Source organism: Protomyctophum bolini, assembly GCF_963924005.1.
Source record: "Protomyctophum bolini genome assembly, chromosome: 11".
NCBI classification, from domain to species: domain Eukaryota; kingdom Metazoa; phylum Chordata; class Actinopteri; order Myctophiformes; family Myctophidae; genus Protomyctophum; species Protomyctophum bolini.
In genome coordinates, this window is record NC_137872.1 from 29,245,976 (window position 1) to 29,273,691 (window position 27,716).

At 43.0% G+C, this 27,716-nt stretch overlaps 1 protein-coding gene across 1 annotated transcript; it reads right to left on the minus strand.

The window, feature by feature from the left end:
- Positions 1-648: 648 nt before the first annotated feature.
- On the minus strand, positions 649-27,716 carry aclya (ATP citrate lyase a). Its single transcript, XM_080776150.1, has 28 exons — positions 27,596-27,716; positions 23,502-23,681; positions 21,958-22,080; positions 19,237-19,299; positions 18,893-19,083; positions 16,044-16,123; positions 14,864-14,994; positions 13,126-13,244; positions 11,851-11,987; positions 11,510-11,571; positions 11,297-11,414; positions 11,039-11,193; positions 9,643-9,736; positions 8,807-8,948; positions 8,117-8,285; positions 7,906-8,010; positions 7,588-7,784; positions 7,373-7,454; positions 6,735-6,845; positions 6,350-6,477; positions 5,699-5,792; positions 5,283-5,437; positions 4,339-4,489; positions 3,557-3,700; positions 3,350-3,463; positions 3,051-3,133; positions 2,018-2,094; positions 649-1,915 (listed from the first exon to the last, which is right to left on the minus strand). The coding sequence occupies exons 2-28, from the start codon at positions 23,658-23,660 to the stop codon at positions 1,821-1,823; spliced, it is 3,279 nt and encodes a 1,092-aa protein (XP_080632276.1). The 5' UTR covers positions 23,661-23,681; positions 27,596-27,716; the 3' UTR covers positions 649-1,820.

Consider the following 27,716-nt stretch of genomic DNA (forward strand, 5'->3'; position numbering starts at 1 on the left):
AGGTGACGCTTAAAATAAAGGGGGAATGACAGCTTTTCCTCAAACCACAAACGGAATGGGAATATTATGGGATCATACGTCTTTTTGCCCTTTGATTATTATTACATGTAACATTTCAACTAAAAATGTTATTCAGTAGCTGTATCTGGACGTTTTAGAATCAAATTTCGAAGCAATAAATAATTAAAAAAGCATCAACTGCCTTATTTAGTAAATGAGTGACATAGTGTCTGAAAATCACAATAGTTTATTTATTCTCATATGACGTCTGACATTAGGGTTAGTAAACAAACACAATTTACTGACATGCGCAGTGTGTTCGCAGTGTGCTAAGGGCTTTATGGTTGGCATGACAACAGTCGTTCCCCCTTAAGCGTTGCCCTCAGTTTAATTTCAGACTTCAAGCAAAATCATTTAGTTCTTATTAAGCAAATAGCTTTTTGCGTGTAGTCTACGGGTCTTTCATAGGAGGTTCACTTCAGACAGTTTATTCTTTTTATTGTAGGACCCGTCACCTGCTGGCTGATTGATTGCCAATTTGCCATCTATAAATAGGCCTACATATTTATCAACGTGATACCATGAATTATTTCTCTCTCACACTCGCATTTATTTCTACTTGGAATAAATAAGATAATATAAAAAAAATACAGCAAGTTGCATATATTTTATTTTACTAATTTACACAATTTATACAACAAGTTTGAACAGAGATATTTAGCTCACATAACCAAAGTTAAAACAGTTAATACAAGACAACACAGTTTTAAGACAAAAGGTAATGGTTGGCCACAATAGCAGTAACATGTTAATTGTGAGTCATTCCTGGTGAGCGGGGATTTTCTGGACCTCATACATCTGCAACAAGTATGTAGTTTTACATTTTAATAATTATCTAGTAATTAATCACGTCAAAGTTGAATCTACTGTATGGTAGCCTAGATTCCTTTTGAGGAATTGCATATTTTATGAAAATAAAAGGCTTAAAAAAATAAACGAGACCAACCTAATAAAAAATGAGCAAAAACAGCAAATGGCACTGCGTACTAGGAATGACTCAAATACACCTCAGCCAATGCAACAAAAACCTTACAGAACATAAAATCAAAACCGTTACATTCTTGTACCTTTTTTTACCGTCACAACATCTATACATAAATAAAGCTCTGATCTACAGTATGTTCCATCTAAAACAATAGCTAGACAGACATTATTGCACAACGGTCAGTCTCATCCCTTATGTTTCTGATATGGCACTGAGACAACGAAGAAAACCGCACGGAGACACAATAGTCTGTGATACAGACAAACTAGCTTTACATTATGTTGTAATATTTGAGGCAAATCCAAGTACTTCACTGTGGTAGCTAAAAATAAGTAAACATTGTACTCTCAATCGCCACTGTCCAAATTCTGGTCTCAGAAAATAAAAAAAATATACAGTGAAAACCACAGTTGACATTGTTGTAAAAGTATAAATTACACTTTACAACACAAAGGGCCAAGAGTCCATCCATTTTACTTCCAAATAATCTCCCTAGTTCAGATTCTGCATTTGTCTCAGATGGGCCTTGATTGTTCTGTGGGCTTTGCCATTATTCTCAGGGCTGCAGCACTAGCTACTTAGCTAGTGATAAAGACTAAAACCAATAAACCATACCCTTAAAACTCCTATTTTTTGATATTTGAAATTTACAGCTACAGTATATTAATAACATCTTCCCTATATATTGCTACCACTTTGGGTAACAGATCACAGTACAAGGGGAGTTACAGGGGCTGAGGTGAGTGCTGGCACTTTCTGGTTTGGTCTCATTGTTTTACATGGACATGTGTTCTGGGAGCACATAGGAGATGTCATCCCAAGGGTGACGGTACAGACCCTGCTTCAGCCTCTTCTGGTCCAGGTAGTGTCCTGAGAAATGACAAGATCATCATACATTATCATGAGTGTTTCTTGCATCTCAAATGTTACAATACAATGAGTGTTAACGGAGGACAAAACAACAGGTCTCACCAATGAATCCCATGCTGCGTCCCAGGACAAAAATGCCATTCAGAGCACCAATCTCCACAAACTCATCAGCCTCATCCCTGTAGAAAACAAAAGAATAAGGAAACTCTTGCACAAAATTTGCATCTAGAATGACATGGTCAACATCAGTGTTGACTGGTTCACAACACCATGAATCAGCCCCTCTCTATGATTTACTTTGAGGGTAATAAACGGAGTACATTATGATCTCATGGAAGCTCTTTCTATGATTACTACCAATTTCCCTGTGCCTAGCCTGTGCCGTCAGCCATGACATACGAATACGTCAAAATAATCTATGATGTATGACAGTTTCTGCAAGATCAGAAGCCCATTGACTTCCATTATACATGTAAAGTTAAATATAAAAGTGTTCCCTCTGTGGGCACCAATGGCCTAGTGGTTATGTCTCATACCACATATATGCTCTAATTTGCCTGGGAAGCAAATTAGATCGGTTTTATGATCCGGTCGGTAGCGGTCATGTTATAGTCATTGATTTGTAGTTATCAGGCAGGAAACCTCAAAGCGGAATCAGAAGTACCCCAAATCTTTGTCATTGTCATAAAATGTAAAAATCAAGTACCCCAAATTCCCCGTGATCAAGGGTGTAATTTTAGGGCCTACAGTATAAAAGCCTTGATGCGGCATATGAATCCAACACGTTTCTTCAAGTACATCTTGGAATAAGATGTAAGGGACCAAAACAAAGCAACACTGAAAAGGCCGTCTAGACTGGATCACACAGCGATTTAGCACGATTTAGACACGAGATTAGGCTCTAATGCAGTCTGACAGCAAATTGTGGGTTTGATTCCCAAGCCAGACGACCATAGCTGCGTTCTGTCTCGCTCTCCCTGTTTCCTGTCATTCACAACTGTACAAAAAGTGAGATGGGCTTGTGAGATCAGCTCTGGACACATCCAGCCCTCCTCTAGACAGCTCGTCTTTGAGGAGCCACGTCATAAAAATAAGTAACTGGCACTTTAAAGGCAGATGGAATTTATTATCCTACCTTGTGAATCCGTCACAGGTCCTGAGCAAATCCACAAAGGCGACACCAATGAAACCATCCACATTCAGGATCAAGTTGGGCTTCTAATAAAGCAACAGAAGGAAAGAAACATAATTTAGGATGTACCACTGACATGGTGACCACAGACCTGATGAGGCCTGATGAAGAGTTGAAGCTCATAACATTACAGGTCTGTGGTGGAATCAATCGTGTAAATCTAGATGCAAGTCAGGCATTACTGTTTGGATGCGTGTACTTTTTAAACATTGGAAGGGCATTGAAAGCCGACTCATTCTTACCTTGGAAGTGGTGATCTTCTCCACATCTAAAGCATAGTCCAGAAGCGCGGTGGAAGGGAAATGCTGCTTCACAAAGTCCTTCAGGATCTGCACTCTCATGTCTGGGTTGTTGATCTGCACGCACACACGTACACTTCTTGAGATTTGTAGAGAAAAAAAAAACATGTATAGAAGAAGCACACAAACTGAAGGACGCTTGGCACTCACCGACTTTACCCTGTGACCGATGCCCATGATCAGATTGCCTTCCTTCTTCATTTTGTTGACAAACTCCATGGGCATCATGCTACTATCAAATGCATGGCTGAACTGCTTGGCTGCAGCATCCAGAGCACCTCCAAAACGATCACCCTGAAAAGCCATGGCAGGAAAATGGAGACCTGAGGACATTCTCCCAACTTTTGTCGTCAACATTGTGTCGAGTAAAAAAAAAAGCGCATCTACATTGCATAACCACTTCCAATCCTGTTCACACCAAACACGATAACTATAACAATGATTATGTGAATGTCCACACTGATTAATGATAATGTTCTGTAAACAGTGGCGCCAACCACGCACTGCACAGTCCAGCTGTGTCAGAGGCAGAGCTCACTGCACAGTCCAGCTGTGTCAGAGGCAGAGCTCACTGCACAGTCCAGCTGTGTCAGAGGCAGAGCTCACTGCACAGTCCAGCTGTGTCAGAGGCAGAGCTCACACAGGGTTGTGGTGCTGAAAGACGCATGCAATAGTTTAGAGATTATCTGGCTCTGATGATTGATAATAAGAGGAGAGATTGTTGTAGCCTACCTGAGGTAGTGCCAGCTAGCGTTAACTATTCATAATCCTCTCTCCGTTATCTCTTCAGTTATAAAGTAAAATGTTTTTTTTTTAACTGGTAAACATTGTAAGGGGACAATGTGCTTAAGTCATGAAGTACCTTGTGGGTGTGAGATTTGCTAATAATACTGCCACATGAAAATGATGGCTCTGGTTGAGCAATGTCTTACAATGGTGAGGAGTCCAGAGGTAAGGCAGGAGATCAGATCTTTGCCAGCACGGGCACAAACGATGGTGTTGTGGGCACCAGAGACGGCAGGGCCATGGTCTGCAGTCACCATCAGGCACATCTCAATGAACTGACAGGCGTACTTGGGCAACCTACACATGGAATTGGACATCAATTCATCTATAATACATGTATACGTCTTTTGTTGTGAGTTATGTCAAGAGTTTTCAATGGCAATAGGCTCTATATGCACACTATTTTGGAAACAACTCTCCCTACTTCCGGGCCTCTTCAGACTTCCTTCAAGGCCGTTATCGATGATACTAAGTCCATTTGGCGTTTTTTTTTAAATTATGTCCTTTTCTGTAATCTTCTTAAACTGCCAATAAAGTATTCTATCTATCTATCTATAATTGACCTATAGCTAAGCCCCTCCCCAAACTGATATGGTCCAATCACAGCTAAGCATAACATAACCTCTCCACCAATAGTTTTCCTATATGATAAAACGTTGTTTTAAAAAAGGAAATGTCACACATATTTTTCCAGTGCATATGGTAGGCCTTGTTGACGGATTTGGAAGAGGTCTAGTTAAAAAAATTAACCGGTATTTAATGTGTAAAAGTAAAATCCATGATATTTACATTGGAATGAATGAGCCTGGCTAGAAAGTGTCCAAGTGGGAGTGTCTAAGTGGTGCTAAAGGTGAATTAAGGCTCTGTTTCATTTAGTGTTCAGTTGTTCTCAAATTCTCTCATTTCAAGGACCCCCATAACTCTAAGTGTACAAATGGAACCAAATGGACCTGTAAAATGGAACCATTTGGGTTCCATTTGTACACACTCATACAGGGTCATTTGGAACCCACTTCTGCCCAGAAGTGGGAAAAGCTATTTCCAAAATGGCGTATGTGCATAGAGCCTATTGTTGGTTTGAGAAGCTGACCTCCTCTGGAACCAGAGCAGTCCCAAGGTTCCCCCCACTCCCATCTCTGACTTAAAGACCTCAGTGATGGGCATGCCTGCGTAGATCAGCTCCTGACCCCTCTCGTCACAGATACTGCTCATGAATGAGGCTGGCTTACGGATTAGACCCAGCTCCTGCAGAAATGGAAGGAAAACAAAAAAATTGAAAATATCACTCAAGGCACCTTCGTTTTCCATCTATTCCCAAGTAGCCTGATCTGAAATAGTGAACTCTTAGATAAAAAGGCCCACCCATCATATTGATCTCACAGAGAAGTGATTAAAGTCTGATTTATACTTCGGATATTTCTGCCACAGGTCAATGTCAGGCTCACAATGCATTGCATCGCGTGGTCACACTGTTGTACAATGAAGTATAAATTAGGAAATACCTACCCGTGCCCAGGAGTAGTCCATTGGTACAGTGGGAGGGGGCACTTCTGCTGCTGGCACAATGACTCCCTTGGAAACAAGGTCATCATACACCGATCTGCACAAAGAAAAAGCAAACCTAAAGAACTTTGTCGACATCAATACATCTATTCACAGCTTTGGTCATACATAAACATTGACCATTTTACTGGCCACATATACCATGTTAACGTTAATGGCATTACTCTAGAGAAAAAGGTAAATGAACACCAAATCTTTAGTCATTAAAACTTGACCAAACTTACTGGAATAACTGAGTCAATGTTGGCTAAACATAATGTCCGTAGTTAAGAAATCATGGTTGAATTTAGTTCATAAATCAATCCTTTTTCTAGGGACCGGTTTCGTCTAGTTTCACTGTATTGAATTAAGCAAATGTCAAGTCTTTGCATGTTGATTTTCACAATGTGCTGAAATGAATGGTATCCAGTGGCTTCCTTGAAAAGCAAACAAACTATGGTATGTATGCTTTCAAAAATGTTTGGTGTATGTCAAGTATACCTTGAGCTGCAGTGAGTCAAGGGGGTCTGAACATAGTCATACAGTACATGTGCTGAAGAATATGGATGTTGACATATGTAGGAAGCATGTCTGTGTGTTTGTGACAGTACTGACTTGATGACCTCTCCCAGCTCGTCAAAACTCTTGGGGACGAAGGCACCAGCCTCTTTCAGGGCCTTGTTCTTAGCTACTGCCGTCTCAGAGGCCTGGTTGGCACAGGCTCCAGCATGGCCAAACTGGACCTGGGGGACAACAATGAGCGAAATGGATCAACTACCGATTGAAAGACTTGCTCAATATGCAGCTGTTTTTGAGTGGTGCAACCACTCCAAGGAACAGGAAACAGGAAAACAGGGAAAACAAGGAAAACGTCGATCAGTCATAATAAAGTGTTCCTACGTCTCATCATAAGAAAAACACGACAAAAGTCAACAGTGCAAAGCCAAACCAAAAAAGTGTCCAAATGTCAATGAATCCAGATTATGCTTTATGCTCTCACCTCAGAGGAGAACATGGTGGCACAGGTACCAATGCACCAGCAAACCACTGGCTTTGTGATCCTGCCTGCCTTTATACCCTCGCAGATCTTGTATTCTTCTGTACCTCCGATCTACAGCAGGGGTGGGAAGGTCACAGACAATAATAGTGTCAACTAATTTGTGCACAATGGCATTTGTAGAAGTAGTGTGTCTGTTAGATCACAGGTTCTGAATGTGTCTAGGGGGTTCCAAGGGTCCACAACTAAATGACTAATTATATGGAATTGGAGTCCGTCTGTAACTTAATGGATATCAAACAGGGGGTCCTCGAAATTAAAGCACAAGGACACTTTAGTAGAGGTTTGGGTTGTGTAGTTACCTTGTCATGATGTAACTAGTACAACTGGCTAGATATACTGCTCTGTTGCGTAGAAATTAATAGAAAATTGTCTCCTTGACTTGAATTACAATGTAACTTCTCTCAAAGTCACTCTTTTAGCACATAAACCCCCCCCAAAAAAGGACTATTTTTAGATTACCGATTAACGGCCCAATTAGACTAGTAAACCATGACACACGGCATGACACAACCAAAACCCACACTTTAAAAAACCCACACTTTTAAAGGGTTCAGGACCGTGTTAGTTTATCAACTAACCTCTCCTAATACAACAATCATCTGCACTCCTGGACTGTCCTGGTAGCGCAGCACGTGGTCTGTGAACACAGACCCGGGGTATCTGAGGAAATAAAAAAGGGTCCAGCATAAAGCCTCCTTTACGGTCCATTGCACGATGGTGTCGCTTTCAGAAATAATAAATTAAGCTCGACACATCGATTGTGACACACTGCAGAGGCCAGACAGTTGCATACCTGTCCCCACCGATGGCCACACCCTCAAAAACACCATCTGTGGTTCTGGAGATGATGTTGTTGAGCTCGTTGGACATCCCTCCAGAGCGGGACACGTAGGCCACGCTGCCTGGACGGTAGAGTTTAGAGGCAAGGATGTTATCCAGCATGCCCCCCGTGTTCCCGATCTTAAAACAGCCTGGCTTGATCCCACCAACCTGGATTACGGTGCAAACGTCACTTATATGGGTCATATACAGATCTGTTATTTGGTTGCCATTATGCATAACGTACTGTGACATGCAACGTTGTGGAAATTAAGATCCAAGATGGACTTACTGTCGCTGGCCCAATGATGGTGACTCGTTTCTCATCTGCAGCTTTGATGATCTTCCTGGTGTGAGCTTCAGGGATGCCCTCAGCAATGATGGCGATGGTTTGAATCTGAAAGCAGTTGTGTTATTATAATGCATCATTTAAAAAGTTGCACCACCATGCGCCTCCTATGCATGGCGTCAACATCTGCGCCGTAGAGGTTATTATTTGTCACCTGTGCATACTGCAGGGTTTCCATGGTGCTATCATAAGCAGATCTCAAGGAGGCAAAGCTGATGAGCACATCCACATCCGGGTGCTTCTTCATGGCGTCTCCCATGTTCTTATAGACGGGTATCAGGATCTCCTTGTGACCCCAGTAGAACTTCTGTTTGTGATCTCCACTGAAACACACATTCAGCAGAGTCAGTCATGTGTGAAGCCTCTGCACAGACATAGGATGGTTGGCTGGTGGCTGGAAATGACGCTCGCATGCGGCTGCAACTTGCAGCACCGGCAAAGCGTTTCCGTTTTAAGTCGCCACAGCGAAAAATCTTCATCAATGTCTTCATCGTTATGCTAACATGCTGTCTTCATCAGTGTAGTTACTGTAGTGTGTCAAACTCACAGATGTTATAGTCAGATGGTTGATTGATTGAGGGAACATTTTGCAGAATTACAGTACATTTAATCAATACAAAGACTGTTAACTGTGAGTGGACGACCCAATAAAGCATTACAATTACACAAGAGGGTCCACCTTGTTCAATTAAGCAAATATGAATTCTCCGGATACCCCTCAAGGACCTGCCAGACCCCACATTTAGAACCAACTGCCATAAAGAGATCCTGCTCAATTTTAAATACACGAGCAGTGGCACTTACAGCATCACCACAGAAGCAGGACAGATGGCGTAACACTCACGTGAACGGGTAGACCATGGCTGCGACGGATGGCTGTTCTCTGGAGCAGACATAATCAAAGTCCATCATACCCTGCACCGCCCTCGTCTGCATACCCCACACGATAGTCTTGGTGTGCTTGCCGAACAGACTGGTTCCCTTGGCTACGTGGACAGGTAAACATAGTAACTGATGGTGAGTAAAGTGTGAGCCATCATTTGATTGAGACACACACACACACACACACATGGGTGGTTGAGTTTTAACATGATATAAAAGAAAATAACTTTCTTTTGCAAGTTGTATGCAGTGCTCAATTTGTAAATTAGATGCTGGAGCTCATGAACCTGTTAGTTTAGTTATCAGTTTGTTATGAACACACATGCAGAAACATGTCATTTATATAATCACAGATAGATTAGTAACTAAAGTGCTGTCAGTTCACTGAGAGACTGCAAGTCTCAGTTGTCCAAGAGGGGGCACTGTGCCACCTAATCATAATCTTGACTTGTATAATTACAATGCCATCCAATGCATCCTTTGTGTAACAATTTAAGAACCCAAGGCTCAGTTTTCAGTATGTATTGATTTCATAATCCCAAGAAGCAAATTGTCGCGGTCTGTGGAGGGTGGACTGGATCTGCACAGCAAAATCTTCAGTGTTAATGTATTCTAAGTGTACATGTGTACGCTCTCAAGAGTTAAAACCATCTGAACCACGGCATGCCCAATCTGGGGAGAACACTCGCCCCAAAACAGTCGTGATCTTGTAGATCGGCAATCTTTGATGAAGAAGTTTAGTGAACAGGGAAACAAGTGTTGCAAGAATAGAGTGGTTAACACTGAGGTTTTTCTCACCAACAGCAGCACCGGTCTTGACTTTCTTGGCAGGCGACCCTTCTACTCTAGAAGTGTTCTCAGAGAAGGATGCGGTCCTGCTGGATGCTGGGGTCTGTAAACACAAACGAGAGAAGATCAACAACGGACTGCACTGCTGTGAGCTCGTAGATTGGTGATTTTGTTCAAGTACAGCTCAGTGTATATTGATTAACGAGATCCTATTTGACTTGGCATTTTTACTTTTTGGTATCGCTAATAAATGATTGCTGAACAGTTATGATAATATTCATCCAATAAACTTTTTCTGCTATGTTTTACTGTTATGGTGTTTGACACACCCATTTTGCCCCAGAGATGATCAAATGACTAGTGCCATGTCAAAATTGATTAAATAGCAAAAAGAGGGAAGGAAATAAAACAATAATCAGGAGTAAATTCCTTCCAAAGGAACAAAGCTGCACACATGATCACATATACAGTAACTACAGACACAATCACGCACACAGAAATGCTTCTCTGAAAGCCTGTACATGCACATTTTTAATGGAAGCCTCCAGGGTAAAGCAGTCCATTCTGCCCAGACAGCCATTTCTACCAGAGCATTACACAACAGTCTCCCATGCACTTACATACGACGTCACTACAAGGCCTGCTTCAGAGAAATTAACCAAGAGGTAACCACTTACAGTAGGGCTGGGCAATATGTTGATATATCGATATTGTGATAAGAGTAACGAGACTAGATTATCGTCTGGAATTTTCAAATGAGTAATATTGTGATGTGGCATAGGTGTTGTCTGTTCCTGGTTTTAATCACCTAAGCCTTATTTTATACTGTACTTCGCTGTGAGCTTGTAGATAGGGGGCAGTCTTTGTTCATTTTTTAAAAGATTTGTTTTTTCTGGCTTTATTGATAGTATCAAGTGAAGATAGATAGGAAAGAGGGGGAGAGAGAAAAGGGGAGAGACCTGCAGCAAAGGTCGTCATGAACGGGACTCGAACACGCGATGCGATGTCAGGCCAGAGCCTATATGTAATGTAATGCGCCTGGACCACTTGGCCAGCGGGCAAGCCCAGGTCAGCCCAGGCCGTCTTTGTTATTTAAGACACCTGAGGCCGAATCTACAAATGCCTTCTAAATCAGTAGTTTTCAAACTTTCTCGTAATTCTAAATTATTAACACTTTCAAGATTTTCCAAAAACATACAAAAATAGCAGAAGTACAAGCTCACAGCTTGTACATCTAAGACAAGAAAACTGATATTGTCATTACAATATTATCGTCATAATATTGTGCCATATCGCCCAGCCTCATTACCACATGCAGATCTTTTGTTCACATGTAGACTTGAGTCGTTACATAACAAGTGGTCATATCATGACAGCCCGTTGGCCAACATATTACATGCCATACCGATGAACTCCCACTGGAGTTGAGGAGGAAGTTCGCCGTGTGAACAGCCGCAGGAGGCTCATGGGGGATTGGTCGGTGACCTAGAGCCATGCCAACAATGGCGGTCATGTGGGTTTCCGTGCCGAAGACATGAATGGGAATCCCAGTGGTCTTACCTATTGAGAGCACACAAACATTTGGCGTTATGACAAATGAGCAGACATGCATTTGATGAAAAATAGACTGGCGTGAATGAACAGCGTATGCGAGTGCACATACCCACTTCTCCCATGACCCTAAGACCCTCCTGGTAATTGGGACCACCACGGCGAACAAAAATGGTGACCTCATGCTCTTTTAGAGGCCCCTGGTAGTCTCTGATGGCTCTAACAATCCCCTACAAAAGAAAAGAAAATGACAACAGATGACAATCTGAACCACAGATAAGTTGTAGTTGTTGTAATACTCTGCAAATGACACCTCAGTGTCTACCTTAAATGTAGCTGCGACGTTTGTGAAGTTTGCAATGCTTCCTCCAATGATGAGAACCTTTCCTGTAGGCAAGGAATTGATTGCTCAATGAATTGACTACAAATCCAGTGCACTTATAAAAAAGGGGCATGAAACCATAGGCTGGTATGTGAAAACAAACACAGTATAAACACAATAATAAGTGCTCACACAAACATGATCTGAATGCCAACAGACATAAGAAATCATGCAGCCCGTCATGTTTGTCCCTGCTGTAGTAACCTGTGGAAACCGAACTACACAATCAGCCTATGGTTTCATCATCATTTAAGTGAGTATAGGACTCAAAGCTCATCTCTTACCTTCACGGTGTTTCTCTCGGGTCATCAGAGACAGGATGGTCTTGGCATAGTCATAGGTCTGCTGTTCGCTAGGTGCTCCTGAATATTCCCCATAATTAGCCAGCTCATCGACCCCGCCCAGATCACAGATGGTGTCACTAAGACGAAATATGAAGTATTTATTAGTTATCCATCGAAAGAAAAACACAGCATAACTAGAAAAAGTGCTCCTCGGATCACAAGTCTCCGCCAGGTCAGGTAGGTTATTGTGACCTCCTGGTGGCGCTATAATAGGCCAATGTGAAAAGGGTTGGATTTTTTCCTCTGCCTAGTGGGAATGTGTGTTCAGAGTTTCAAAACAGACCAATATTACAAACTTTGGAAGTTAATGTTAGCCAATTAGGATGGAATATGAAATATCAGATCCGTCTTGATCACATGACTATAGAAATACTGTATACTTATGTGTGATTTTTGGACAGAATCTGAAGGAGTGATATAAAAAAATGTGTTTTACAAAAGTAGGCCTCTTGGTGGCACTTTAAAAAGCAAATGTTAGAAGTTTTTTCTTGGCCTTTAGGGAGTGCAAAGTTTCACGCAGATCGGTGCAGTTATAGATAAAAAAACGCAAATCGGCCTGTTATAGCACCAACATAAAGCTGATTTAAAAGATTTCATTTGACCTCAGCCTAGTGGGAATGTGGGAATTCTTCACAGAAATTTGAAGCTGCATTCATGATTTCAGGCATTTTGTTCAAAACGGACCAATCCTGCAAACTTTGGAAGGCAATCTTAGCCAATTAGTATGGAATATGGAAAATCAGACGGATCCGTGTTGATCCGCATTCCACCGGACACTATAAGTGCTCTCTTCCGTTATTTTTCAAATTAATAATGTAACAGGAAAAAATAAATTAAAAGAAATACCAGTACACAAGGGGAATAATTAGTCACAGCTCGTGAAACTGCAGCTTACGCTTTGCGTACTTTGACAGACAGACTAGCACAGGAGACATCACTCCTGAATGCCTCCTGCAGACTCTGGCAGCAATAGCATCATTAGAGAATCCAATTTAGCTGGCAGACAGAGTCAAGCACAGCTGCTGTACCATCAATCTCACTATTGCACAAGTGGCGTACTTTCCCCCAATGCTAAATTAAATTACACATAGCATGATCGAAATAAAGGAAAAGGCAGGGGACAATTTACGAGGACCATACGAACGACCTAAATAGATTATATCGTTTGTAACTGTTATTCATGTTCTTCATGAGTCGAGTACACGACCGTTTTACCTGTAAACCACTGATGCACCACCTCCTGCCACCATGGTCCAGATCCTGCCACGGGGGTTGAGCAGGGTTAGCTTGAGACTAGCACCGCTCTTAGCATCCAGATCGGCAATATAGGCCTCCTGTAACAGATAAGGGGATTGGTTGGTCAGTCAGTCAGAGGTTAGACTAGAGGACTCTTATGTAAAGAACGGAGGAAGAGGGTTGCTAATTGTGGTTGCAATCAGGGCAGACACTGTACGAGGCCCACTTCATGATTGCGGATGTAGCCACACTTTAACAGAGTCAGACATTTCGGAAGGAAGCCTGTGTGACAATACAAAATCACACCTGTGTGAAGAGAGGGGCGCTCTTATCATTATAAACTCATGAACAACTGAATTTATGTGATGGTTGGCTAAATGTATGTCATATTTGGCAGACATTTGACCTAATTTCTCCTTTAATTGTCAACGGCAAATATTGAGACGTGTGGGGACAATAGCTGTATATAGGAGAGGCTAGCACCCCTCAAAAATATGGAATTGAAGATACAATATACGTATGGTTTAACACTGGGACAAAAATGTTAGGATTAATCCGATGCCCATCGCTACTCGTTTGTGACAACCAGGGCCACAGCTGGGGACCAGAGTGTAAACACAACCAATCAAAGGCCCCTGCTGACCGTCATCTCCACCCAGCCCAGAGTTACAGCAACCCAATTAGATAAACCCATCTGGTACCCAGGCGGTCTGCCTCAAACAAGCTCTTCCCCAAACAACATACCTGCAGTGCACACATACTGTAAATGTGACATGCAAGCATAAAACCTTAAAGCAAAATATTCAAAGAATTAATTCAATTATTCATTCAAGATGTATTCATTCTTGAAATTAGTAGTTAACACTTTCAGCACCACCTGCTGTTTATTTGAAATGACCGCAGGCAGCCAGCTATATCCAGTCTATTACCATATCCAGTCTATTATTATATGCCAGTATATTACCGTCAATACAGCCCAATACAACGGGCAAAAACTTTTTCGAGCAGAAGCCGACATGTGTTAGGTTTCACAACAAGCGGTAACATGGCTGGCGCGATGTGATCAGAAATCACTGTTTACATGGTACCGATATAACCCTTAATACTATACGCCATCTGACGGGTTTGGCGACCTCCGGGGCCTTTTGGCGTCCATCGTGTTAAACACATTTGCAGGGATAATGAAAGTCAACACATCCAACTCCAAGAGTGTACAAATGTAGTTAGATTTGTACTCCTAGTTCAATTACACTCTTCACAGCTTGTGAAGCTAGAATTCAGATTCAGTGTCCCCGACTGCCCAAGCAAAGGACACTTCATAACAACCCGGTATTTAGTATCCAACGAGACAACCTTTAGTGGAGGAGGGTACGTCTGCACAGAATGAGTCATAAGGGCTGATTAACAGCTCTGCTATTAGCTTTCTCCCAAGCAATTCCATGCGGGGCGCCAGGCCAGGGACACAAAGCACAGAGTCAAGAGGAATAAAACAGTCATGCTGAGGCCATTTCGGTAGGAAGTACCAACTGGATTGCAGACTGTGACGCGAGGAAATATGAATTCACACAACCACAGAAATTACAAGAAAGAATTATTCACAAATACAACACCACCCCCCCCCCTACTCCTTTGAACATACATAACATGACATAACAAAATAAACAAATCACTCAATGCTGCTGGATGAGAATCTGATGCATGGCTACAGTACTCTTACCTCAGGATAGGCCTCTCTGCCGAAGGGGGGAGGGAACTCCACATCTCCCCACTTAGCTTTGCAGATGTAGTCAGCCGTGGCATCAATCTTGGCTGCCATGTCGAGCACATACACGCCGGCCTTGGTAACCACTGATGGAGTGGAGAGAGAGGTCAGAGTGAGACATATGATGGGTGCAATATCAGAGATGGATAATTAAGGTGTGTTACTAAGGCCTGGGAGCCACATCCACCACACCTACTGATATTTACTTGGATTCAGGTCTGAGCTAGTCTCTCGAGACATACTTTGTCCTTTTTTTGACGATGGGTTCTCAGATTGGGTCTGAGCTAATGATCAGATGAGTGGTCTTCCGTTTGAGCTAGCATCCACTGCATCCCTTCCTCAACCTTCATTAACCACTTAAGCTCCATGTACTTTGTTAACCGGGGGCCCCCCCAGCAGTCGGTACCTGGTCCCCTCCCTTTTTCCCTCGACACAAAATCACTCCAAAAATAGCAGATCGGTAAGCTCACAAAAACGTTGGTTCATGTGGGAGGCAAGATAGATCTTTTGTTGCATGTATTCTATCACAGCATTTGGACCACTTTGCTGTCATTACTGTACTGTACTGTACTGTACTGTACTGGGAAAATAAGAGGACCATCATGCCCACCCACTGGGGACACACCCACCTTCCTGCTCTCCCTGTAGGAGGTGTAAGACATAGGGATGTGGTGTGGGGGGATGTGGTGTAGGGGAGATGGGGGGGGGGGGGGGGACATCAAAGCATGGAGATGCAGTCTAAGCAATCCCTGCCACCTCCACATGAGCAGCTGCCAGCGGGCATACTAGTGCCCAATTACTCCATCATAAACACGCACTGCCATTATCAAACAGCAGGGGGATGAATTATTTACCTTTTTCTCCCCCCCAGTGTTATATGTAGGGAACCAACTTCAGATCCTTGATTTGGTACTAAGATTATTATTTCCGTTTGATGTCCGCCTTCTAATTCCATAATTACACATTTATGATCGCTATTTTTAAAATGAGTACGATGACGTTGATGAACCCATTAAGGAGGAATTGCTTATTAGACACAGAGTGAATCACAGAGCTTGGGGTTGTAGCGTAGATACTAGATAGTGGAATCATGGAGTAGGGGTTGACGTACAAGTCAGGAAAGGTAGAAACTTACCCAATGGGTTAATTTCCAAGTATGTGAAGAACAGGTCTTCATAAAGGTTGAAGAGACCCACGATGAAGTTGGCCAGTATCCTGAAACAAGAACAAAATGCACACATTAGATTCTACTCTGAAGTCTCTACAGCTCTGCTCTACTAAATAATGCTTGTTACGGTTACTGCAAATTCTGCAATGAACTGGGATCATCCCAGTGACAACCGCTAAGGTCTCCTGGTGGGCCCCTGGGTGCCACACATGGTCCCTGATGTGGCTATTCTGAGAGCAGACCCCTCAGCAGTGTTTGTGCCAAGTCTGATGTGGAGCGGAGCAACGGTGCACCTCGCAAGTCTGCACTCTGCAAGTTACGTTTGTGGCGTCCACCATCAACCGTTGGTTGACCCTCTAGCAGTGTTGCATTGCTCATTGCACGCAGTACACAACGTGACGTCTGCCCAAAGATTTGCTCAGGAGCACTCACACACACATGCACTGATTAAGAAGAAAATCAACAAAGTTTACAAAGGCCACTGACTGCCGAGTCACACCAGCTTTAATTAATATAGGGATGAGCCTGGATGCATATCAAATGGTCCATTGTGTGACTTGCTAAATCCTATAGTGTAGGACATGTTAAGAGATGTGCGTGTGATGTCCCACCAAAGATAGAATCACCAATGCAACACTGCCCTCCACGGAATTTTTGTATAGGATGACACTATAGGAAAGGCCACCAAAATCCACAGCGGCCATTGTCTGGGTAGCATGAATATGCACAGTAAATCCCATAGCAAACCAGTAAATTAAAGATGGAGTGCCACGATTTGTTTCCACCATAAAACATGATTATCAGGCATTATAATACAAGAACTTTTTCCAAAAAGTGTACAGTATTTGTTAAAATCATGCTTTTATGTGGACACACCCACCAGTTCATCAAGTATGCCTGGTGGGTGGTGATGGGTGGTGAACTGGTGATCCACCTGAACTGAAGCCGCACCCACAGTATGATAAAGGGGGAGGGGCTGATAGTGTGATGATACTATTACAGTTTATTTCATTGGCCCGTTTGACTGTCAAGGGTTCAGTCTCCAGGAAGAAACCCCAATACAAAGTTAATACACCATTGCACATAAAAACGACTCCAGGGTGTCTAATGAAGTCCTGTCACCTCAGACATATGAAAAACTGGAAAAATACAGAAATGGTGGCACTCCATCTTTAAGGTATCCTGGATTGTGTTCATGAGTAAAGAATTAGATTGCTGAAACAACATTGCCATACCGGTACTCATCTTAGAAACAACTGCTACCATCATTAAAATAGAGACAAGGGGGCAGTAGCAGTCCAACAGCAGCTACAAACCAGCAACAGCTAATTAACTTCAGTGAGTAGCTTTCTCCAGAGAAGGAAAAATCTAATTTGCTCCATCCTCCACCTGTCAAAACAGAGCAGCAACGAATGGGTTTTGGTAGAGGAGGGGGCGGTGGGTCGAGGCGATGCTTTGCCCTTTCCTCCTGCCTGTCAGTTGTGCAGGCAGCTCGGTGCCTTTGTGACCATCCTGTCAGTCCTTCGTCAGTTCTGTGGCTGCCCTCCCTGTGGGGAAGAATCGTGACCCAACCCAGTGACTCAGCTCCTCATCATGTCAGGGTCTGACGGCTGGGTCACGTGGGTGTAATGGGCCCACTCTCAGTTTTGATACACAACAAACAAGCCCGAGTGGAAGGTGAGGGGGGCTGCAGTGAGTAGGGGTTGGCATTTAGAGTTTATGCAGGGCCGTCTTCCTCAATGTCAGCCAAGACAGTGAGACCAGCCAGAACCTGCCGGCTTTAACAAGCACTTCTGGGAAGATGGAGGTATAGTGTTGGGGGGGGGGGCATAGACGATGGACGATATGGACGTGCTCTAAGGAACGGGGGATGGGGTAATCGAAGGAAAGCGCAGCAGAGGGAGTTTGTCATTTGTCTAATGGAATCCCTCCGCCCTTTTCCTCCCCTGCCTCCACTGCAATACATTGAAGTGCTCTCTGCCACTTGTGAGTCTTGTATTTTCCAGAATATTGGCAGCAAAGCAAGCCCCCGAAACATAAAGCAGTAAGACTGCCCAGTCCTGTCTAGCGTTTATAAATAGTATGTGGATAGAATTTATATTAGAAGTATGTATTGCCCATGGTTACATTGCCAAGAAAGTGAAAACATATCATGTCACTACATCATGAAGACAAATAATAATAGCCTTGCACGTAAGTCACTCCAAAGTAAACAGACAAAAATAGCATGCAGGGTGACTGGTCGATTGAAATTAATTTGTTAATGTAACGGCTTCCTCATCTGAATACCTTGCACACATGAGCTGCGCCCAACTCAGAATAGGAGCTATATGGTCATTCACTTGTTATTCGTAGTATTACAATATATACGATGTGTTTTGCCCAACAGTATACTGGAGTGCCATGGTTGTCAATTATAATCACCTGCTATTTGATTACAATCTCCTGTTTGCCACCAAGCTATCGAACGATATGCAATGGGTTTTGTTTTTTTGCATGAGCTGCAGTATTCTTTGAGATGGTGAATTGTGCACTGTGTGTGAATATAACTTCATATGAAAAATAATCCAAATAAAACAGATTTTTTGTTGGCAGCGCCAGTCTTCAATGTAATCTATTTTAGAACATTTTTAAATTAGTTCAAATAGCTGATCTACAAGCTCACAACATGTCGATGCAGATTGGCAAGTTGAACTACTATAAAATGTTTTAAAATAGTAAAAGAATGGCGAAGGAGTTTAGGGATAAGGGATGGCGCAAGATAGGGTCCATGATATATTCAAAGGACACAGCCCCCCCTCTCTCGTGCAACTCACACTTTCTTGTCATTGGGGACATGGGTGAGGAGGTTTGTGATGACAGAATCCTCGCTGATCTTGTCATCTACCGCGACTAGCAGCTTCTTCGCCTTGGAATCCACATCACCAACATCCACCCCTCCCTCGTGGTGAAACAGGAGGTAGTCGCCCTCCCGGGCTGCATACACACACATGTAGAACTCCTCCTCCTGGAGGATGGAGATTCAAACGACAGGACACATTATAATGTGTATTTGAACAGCACAAGGCAGGGTACATGATATGTCTTGATAAGCTCTTATAATGTGTGTAAATAAGTTGTTAGCTGTACATGGAGGTACATGTGTGCCTCACTGCCTTACCTGCTTGTGGGCAACAAAGGGTTCGATGAGGAAGTTCTTTAGGATTCCCTTTGCTTTTCCCACCTGAGGATCAAACAAAAACACAATTTCATCAGAAGCCAGAGAAACATTTGATGCATGGATAATAGAGTCATCGAATAATTGATTAGTTGAATGGCCCTTATAAATAATCCTCATAGTCATAATATGATATATATTATATTATATATATATTATATCCTGTCAAAATGTGTATGTACCACTTATTTCATATTATAAAACAAGTGATTAAGGGGTATGATGTTGCGAGACCCGAAACCCCGATGACCTTGGGATACATCACTGAGGATACGTCCCAGGCGCATCCATTTATGTATGTATTTTGTTATAGTTCTTCTATTTATAGTGACTCATAGGAATAGACTAAGTGACAACCAGGAATAGTCTGGTGACCACCGGAGAGACGGGTGGCAGCCGGAAATTAGACGGCACCCGGGAGCAGTATGGGTTAGCGCCACCAGCCTGTGTCTTCTGTGAGGAAGAAACCCAACAAACCCACGGTGAGGCCTTTAGGAGGGCCATGCAAGCCTCAAGCGGAGCCTGCGGCACCACCAAGGGCAAGGTGGAGCCTGCGGAACCGTTGCGGCTTGAGAATCCACCATTCCTGAATAAAGTGCCTGGTGCTGGGAGTCTGGTGCAACGCACAGGGCCTGACCTGGTGAGAGCAGGAGTGGACCTGGTGAGACGTAGGAGGGGCCCGGACAGGTGTCAACCCACAGAGCCTAGTCCTTCCATGTGCCAGAATGGTACCTCCCAGTCCCGGCAGAGTAGTTCAGGAGGAATGGATTGTGGTTTTTCCCTAATGGGACTTATCGAGGGTAGCTACTGGGACGTAAGTCGGGACTTGATCACTCCTGGCTGGGTCACCTGAGTGAGGGGTATGATGTTGCGAGACCCGAAACCCCGATGACCTTGGGATACATCACTGAGGATACGTCCCAGGCGCATCCATTTATGTATGTATTTTGTTACATTATGTTTCTGAATGTTTGGTCACACTGAAGATAGTTTCAGATAACTTGTGATCACCATTTATTTTGCACTCCATTACCTTACTGTCATTTTATGGTGTAACAGACTACAGACATTAACAATTAATTATGAAAATAAAGGTTTGGACAATGCAAAGATATTAGCAATTATGTCTTCCCAGTGAGACAAACACATCGAAGGTTCACATGCATGCTACAGCCATTTATAAACCATTGGTGTCCAGAACACACAGTAATGCAGACAGTAAACGGAATTTCTATTCAAAATAACAGGGTGAAATAAAAGTAAGATTGTCCCTAGCAATCCGAATGAAGTCAAGCAGAAAGAGTAAAGTGTCGCCATGTATTGCTACAGGCAAGGCCCTGCACACGGCCTGCTCATTTGGAGTGGCTGTCACAATGGTCGTGTTAAATGCCACAAGGCACGAATGAACCAAGAACTGCCAGCGCGCAACCAGCCACAGAGAAGAAAGGAAGGGAGAGGACTGCCAGTTTGAAGAGAACAAATAAAACAGAGCTGATGAGGGGAGAGTAGGCCTTTGAGAATTATATGTTGGAGAGAAAAGTGTGTGCAGTCAAACTAAATTGTTTAGTCACTGGTGTGTTCCCCTAGCTACCACTAGCTCTGTCTTCAAGACACAATACTCAAACACTAGCCTGGGATCCAGACCGATAAGTTCGGTTCGGTGGATTCTTTTCTCACGTCGCAAAGTGAGAAAAAAAGAATCAAATCAGTCTGGATTCCAGGCTACTCAAACACAGCCACAATTATGTTGATGAACTTGATGCCCTGTGAAAAGACTGTTCTGACATACTGTAAACAAGTGACATTATCGCGTGTGGAAGAAACCTCCCACTGTAAAGGACAGGTATAACAAGAATATAGTGGCCTCAAACAGAGGCTAAACACTGTGGATGATGAATACAAAATCAAGATGGCCTCTTATGCATTAATGTTATTATCTTCCATATCTGATATAAAATTTATTATTTTATTTATCTACAACCACAAGGAAAAAACATCAACACAAAGATAGACATGCTATGCTGGCAGACAATATAAATTCATTCATGATTATTTATGGACACTTGTAGCCACTAACAGCTCCATCTCAACCGACTGGTGAATGACGCACCCAGTCGGGCTGCCTGCCTGAATCTATAAGTCATTCACTCTCTCACACGCACAGCTTTATGAACTAGGGTCTAGGTTTATGAGGCGAGCCGCCATCTAAGTGGCAAAGTGATGGATCTGTTGCATTGCCGCTACACCGACTGGACTAAATGTGTTTTCTCACTGGCAGGACTGTGTCCAGCTGACTGATCTACTGGTTGTGTTTGTGAGGGAGCTCCTGAACAAAGCATCCAGCTGTTTGGAAAACACTGCTATAGATCAGGAAAATACACAACACAGAAATCTAAAGGGCCTGATATACTTGTGTGCAAGAGTCACGCCACATATAGCAGATATATAGTACAAGCCCGCAATTCGCCATGCAACGCGAACATGTGAGTTTGTAGATCAGCTCTTCTCGGTATGCGACACTGGTGAGCACTGAGCAACTACTATAAATCCAGCTTAACAATCTAAATGGCGGAAGGAAGGAAACATACATTGATTTAAGGAGTTTTAAATAGGCCGTACGTGTGCGTTTTAGACAGTGCTGCAACTAGACAGTGGATGACTTACTATTGTTTCTTTCATGAGGCGGGTCTTCAGCCATTCTCGGACGCCATCCAGGTCCAGATTGACTCCCACCAGTCCTAGCTTCCCTCGCCTTTTGATCAGCTGGTCAGGTTTCACAACCAGCCTCTGAGGAAAGTAGACAACGTGTTGGCACTTGAGCACATGAACACAGAGATCTCTCTTAGGAACGATGGTAAAATGAACCATTTTATTTAACCATTTAATCTGACCTAAATATGGCACATTTAGTTTTCCCTAGTACACAAAATACACACGATACAAGAAAAATAATGAAAACCGTATTGTACATAAAATGACCAAATGTGTGGCAGAATTTTTCCCCCACTACGTCACAATTTCCACTATGTAATTAATAATAACGTTAATCATCCAAAAGAGCCAAAAACTAATTTGGCAGCATGGGCTACAGTATTTCTGTTTTTCCTTTTTTTTAAAAATAGGCATGACATGCATATTTTCACTTAATTTAGAGCCGCCATCAGGTCCAGCTAATTTTATACATTTCTAACACAATACACCCTGATGTCAGGCAATAAATTCACACAACTGAGCATATTACAGTAGCCCTTCAAAAGCTCTTGCACAGAGTACTAGGTGTTAAAATGTAATTGTAAAAGTCTAACCAAATTGGTCCTTTTGGATTTCTACCCAACACGGAGTATTTTACGGTGTACTACTACAAACCCTACCACCCGACCCAACTAGCTCATCTCATTGGCATATCCAACATAGAGAATGACTTATGAGACTGCAGCCATTACAATCTGGAGGCCTGCCAGCGAGCTCAGGAAAAAGGGCCAAGGGTGAAAGTCAGTGAATGCAATTTGCTAATCAATTCTGGCACACCACCCATCTCCCTCCTTCCAAACCCTCATCTTATCTTAGATAAAACCACCTTCCGACAGTGCAGAGCAGAAAGAGGTAGGAGGATGACGACATTTTACCCTACGAGATGAGTCACAACATAAAATCAGATTAACTTCCATTTACAGTCCCTCTGTCCGTGGTCCTGAAGTGACTGCATCTTCCTACTGTGCTTGCCACTAAAAAGTACATTCCCATATAGCCAACCATTCTCCTATACATTTACTTAGGTTTTATTTCCATTCGGCTAGCAGAGGAGCTGCTAGGAAGCCCTGCCCAGCTGTGATGTCTGTTAACAAGCACCAAGAGACCACTCATCTAGACTAAACTAATAAAAGAAAATGAAGATTCCTTTCACGCAGGCTAATCTCAGAATGTGCTTTCATGACGGTTATGGGCCATAAATGTACAATATGACCCCACTCACTGCAGCAAGAAAAGATAATGTCTGTATTTATTCAATTTCTTTAGCTTTTCTTTTGCTGGTGAAGGGTCGCAAACTAGCAATATTAAGACTTAAGAGCAAACCAATACTGAGGATTTTATTGTGTAATGAAGAGAACAAGCTCAGCTTTAATCTATCCATCTGTAACTCTGTGAAATCCTGTTAATTTAAAACGAGATTTACAGTGTGCCAACAGTCCTGCAGGCATATACCTCACCTCTGTGAGTAGCCAGGGGTGCTCCTGTGCCAAGCGGTCAAAGTCAGTCTCGGCCGTCACGTTGGCATACCGGAACCTGTTCTGGACGGCAGCTGATGTACAGATGTACTTGTAGAGGAACTCTTTTCCTGTCTGCTCGGAGATAGCTTTGGCCGACATGACTGCCTGGGTTAGAGTGGCCTAATGGGAGGGACAGACAGATGGAGAGAAAAGATTGACTGACTGATTGTGAGAGAGAGGGGGGGGGGGAGCTGCAGTGACGAGCAAGAGATGTAGCCAAACATAATGAATTCAGACAGAAATAGAGAGGCAAAACCAATACAGACAGATAGGAATATAAATTAGATATGGAGAGAAGAGATAGAAGATCTAGTGCCAGTACTGTACTTGCAGGATCTCAATGAAGGATGCTTACAGTATGTATAATGGTGACAAAAACCTAGACAATCAAATTCAAACACACAAGCACAGAATTTGATTAGATGCAAACTGCAGACTCAGGTTTGTACTTTTTGCCCAGTCATCCTTTCTGCCTGCCATCAGACACTCTGCTAGAAAACAGCCAATGCAGGTAGTGAAGCTGAGGCTACCACGATTAGCCAAGGTTGGACCTACACAACAAAGTAGTAATAAACCACAACAAAACGCATTCAAACAAGGTAATTTTGTTTTACATAACAAAAGACTTTACTATAGTTTTGAAATTGTCCTTAAGAATCAGCACAGACAACACAATGATCCTTGTCCCCTGATACTTTTGAATGCTACCTGACCAACACAGATCTCATCTCAGTCGCAGTTTGATCTGTCGTGACATAACGGAACCAGCCATGGTGCCAGACTGCCAGTATCGTGTATGTTTGTTGTGATTTTGAATGCAGTTTCTTAGCATGCCTATTGCCTACACAGAAAAGAGCAAAAATAGAGAGGATCTTAGTTGAACTGATAGTCTCACAAACAGCTGTTATTACACACAGCCAGGGTTGTGATCTCTGCTCTCTGAATGAGTCCAGCTCATTCATTGACACTGAGGTGTTTCAAGCTGACATGTTTTAAAGTACGTCGCACTGCCGATCCAACCATTATGTCCGAGTCATAGTGTCGAGGGCTTTGTCAGAGTACCCGTTGTGCCCATATATGGAGCTGACTCGTGGTTTGTTTATGGTTATATATATATATATATATACGAAATGGCGAAATGGACATAGTGGCCGAATTTGGTATTGCAGCGCTGGCCCAAACATGAACGCGCTGGTCCGTTGACTATCATTGCGCACGGTCATGATGACACGTGAACGCTGTTTCATACGTGAACGCACGTGAACGTGTGCAATGATAGTCAACGGCAGCACGTTCATGTGTTTGGACCCAATCCATCCCAGAATGCACTCTGTTCCTACCCGGAAGGAGGAGTGAAATCGACTCATGCGCTTTTGAGCAACTTAATGCAAGTGGATGGGAGGAGAAATCTGGTGCCGTCTCTATTCATATATACTCTAAGGTTTGTGGTTTGTTTATGTGGTCATATAGTGATATGGCCGATGTTTGTTCAGAGGTCCACCCACACACACCGGCCAGCCCTCCCATTAGCTAATAATATAGAATAGATCTCCATCTATTGTTACTATGCAATCGTGCATTTCCCGTCATTCACACCCCATATTTGGTCATACTGTACCATCACGTGATGTCATCAATATTGGCCGGCAACTCTACTCACCTCAAACCCTTAGATCTCCATATATGGAGCTGACCTTTTCTGCCATTCCATATGTTGATTCTTCCCCATCCATCCATCCATCCTCTTCGATGTCTCCCTTTTGACTGATACCTGTCTATTTAAACTCTAGACGGGCCTGCCCCAAAGTTATTAATGCAGCCACGCCCGGAAGCTGGCGAAAACTAAAGTTCTCAACAGGCCCGAAAAAACCCTGTACACTCAAGATACTGCGCCCGCTGCCACCCCTAGATCTCCAGCTGGAGATGACCTGTTCCGACATTCCATATTATGTTGATCTGACCTCATCAAACCCTGTACACTCAAGACACGCTCCATATATGGCCAGTAAAGAATTAATACCATATGTTGATCCGACCCCCCCTTGGCAAAGCGCCAGCACTCTGCTGTCACCCAGGTTGCAAGGTCGCTTCTCGCCCTCAGGCGTCTTACTGGTAATAGATGGAATGGATGTTGTCTTTTCTTGGCCTTAAAAGCTTCATTACAGGGGATGCGATACAATTTTCTGAAGTCATTAGAGAAGACACTTCTGTCTGAGCGAAATGAACAAGGAATAGCTCTATCCATTTGGACATCATATACACATTACTACTCATCTGAAGGCAAGAAGAGTCATCCCTAAAAATATAATATTTAATTTAGTCAATAACAGCCACTATAGTGCTGCGATCAAGAGGACATCCCACATTAACATACGTGGAATCGTGGATGTACTCAAGAAAGACGCAGGAGCACAAAGCACCAATGAGCTGGTCAGATGTATGGAGAACCGGGATGACTGGAAGCGACGATCTGAGGACGACCTAGAGACTTTAGACTGGAGACATCCCCAAAACGATAAGGTCTCAGGACCGGATGAGGACCAGATTATAACATTTATACTTGAGAGTAGAGAGGGAGTGCTAGTAAGGCCTATGAATGAATTCAGATTTTTAACAGATAAACCATTGTGCATCATGCGTAAAAGAAAGTCTGTGTTTTCCATAGGACACAGAACAATTCAACATCTCTGAAACTAGTATATGATATCTATGTGCACTGTGCATTGGAAACCTAATTCCATCGGTCAGTCAAATCTACATTGTTCACTAAACAGTCACCTGCAGCCTCCAGGCTCTACTCTCAGCTCCATCCCTTCCCCTCCGCCTCTATGCTACATGCCTGGTACTACAACACCTTCGTTATTGATCTGGCTGTGCAGTCCCGTAAGCCAGAATCTATCTTTGCTTTTACCTCAGACTAGGGATCGTTAATTGCGATAAAGATTCTCACAATCTTAATATTGCAGTCTGAGATTAAAATGTATCATGAAATTGTCCTTTGTCCATCTACAGTCTACACCACTCATTTTGCCCACAATAAGCGTGACATGACATTTTTCATTATGTCACCCACTAACTCCCATGTGTAATTGTGGATAAATCACAAGAAGAACCATTACGCAACCTTGCTGGGACAAAGTACCCTGTGAGTCTGTCTAGCTTTTCTGTGGTTCATTAATTAAAAAGGTTCCTCATGTCGTCTCTAACAGGACTCCCTACATTACATCACGGCCCTGGGTGTCTGCAGTTATGGGGATTAATGGGGGTGTCATGAAGACTCTCCAAGTATTGATCACTCTTGTACCCGAGTCACCACAGTTCTGGTCCCATGCCAGTGGAAGATGGTCTACCAAATCCCCATCTAGGCTCCCCATTAATTTCCTTACTGCAACAGGCCTGTCAGAGTTAATAAATACCACGGCCCTGTAATAACAAACAATAGTCAGGATGGTGCACTGCACAAGGGTGGATGATGAATGACCAGGTGTAACAGAGCAGACCAGCCATAGAAAAAAACTGTGTACTAGGCTCTGCACTTATTTCTAAATAAATATATACTGATATAATGAATCACACTAATAGGACTGATAGCTTTTGCAGTACATGACTCCAAACTTATTTAGTCAAAGTGGTCCCTATCCCAATGTGTCCCAGTCACACCTAGCCTCGGTCCCAGGCTTACTCATCTGCGAAGAGAAAAGTCCCACCTGGAATCATCTGCTTGTTATACCTTTATTTCTGCCGATTACAAACACGTCACTGAAATGCAATGCTTTCATAGCGTTGTTGTTAACCATGACCAAATCATTCCTTGCGCTTTCGTCGGGAGTTCAGTTTTAAACTGCACACTTGACTATCCAGTTAAACTTGTTTTCGGTTTAACTGTTCCGGGCTCCGACTCCTTCAGGAAGAGGTAAAAGAAAAGATGAATGAAGTAGAGAGATAGAGAATGTAAGAGTGAGGGAGCGCGTGAGAGTGCGAAAGATATTCGAATGCAGTAAAAAGCTTACATTTGTTAAATATATATACTTTACCTTGTTTGGTGTTTAAAATATTATAGATGCGCCCTGGTTTTTCGTTGAGGTCACCGGTATCTGGGCTGATGGAGCAGTGATTTGTACTCACTGGCTGGATGTGGAACACTGGGGCTCCTTG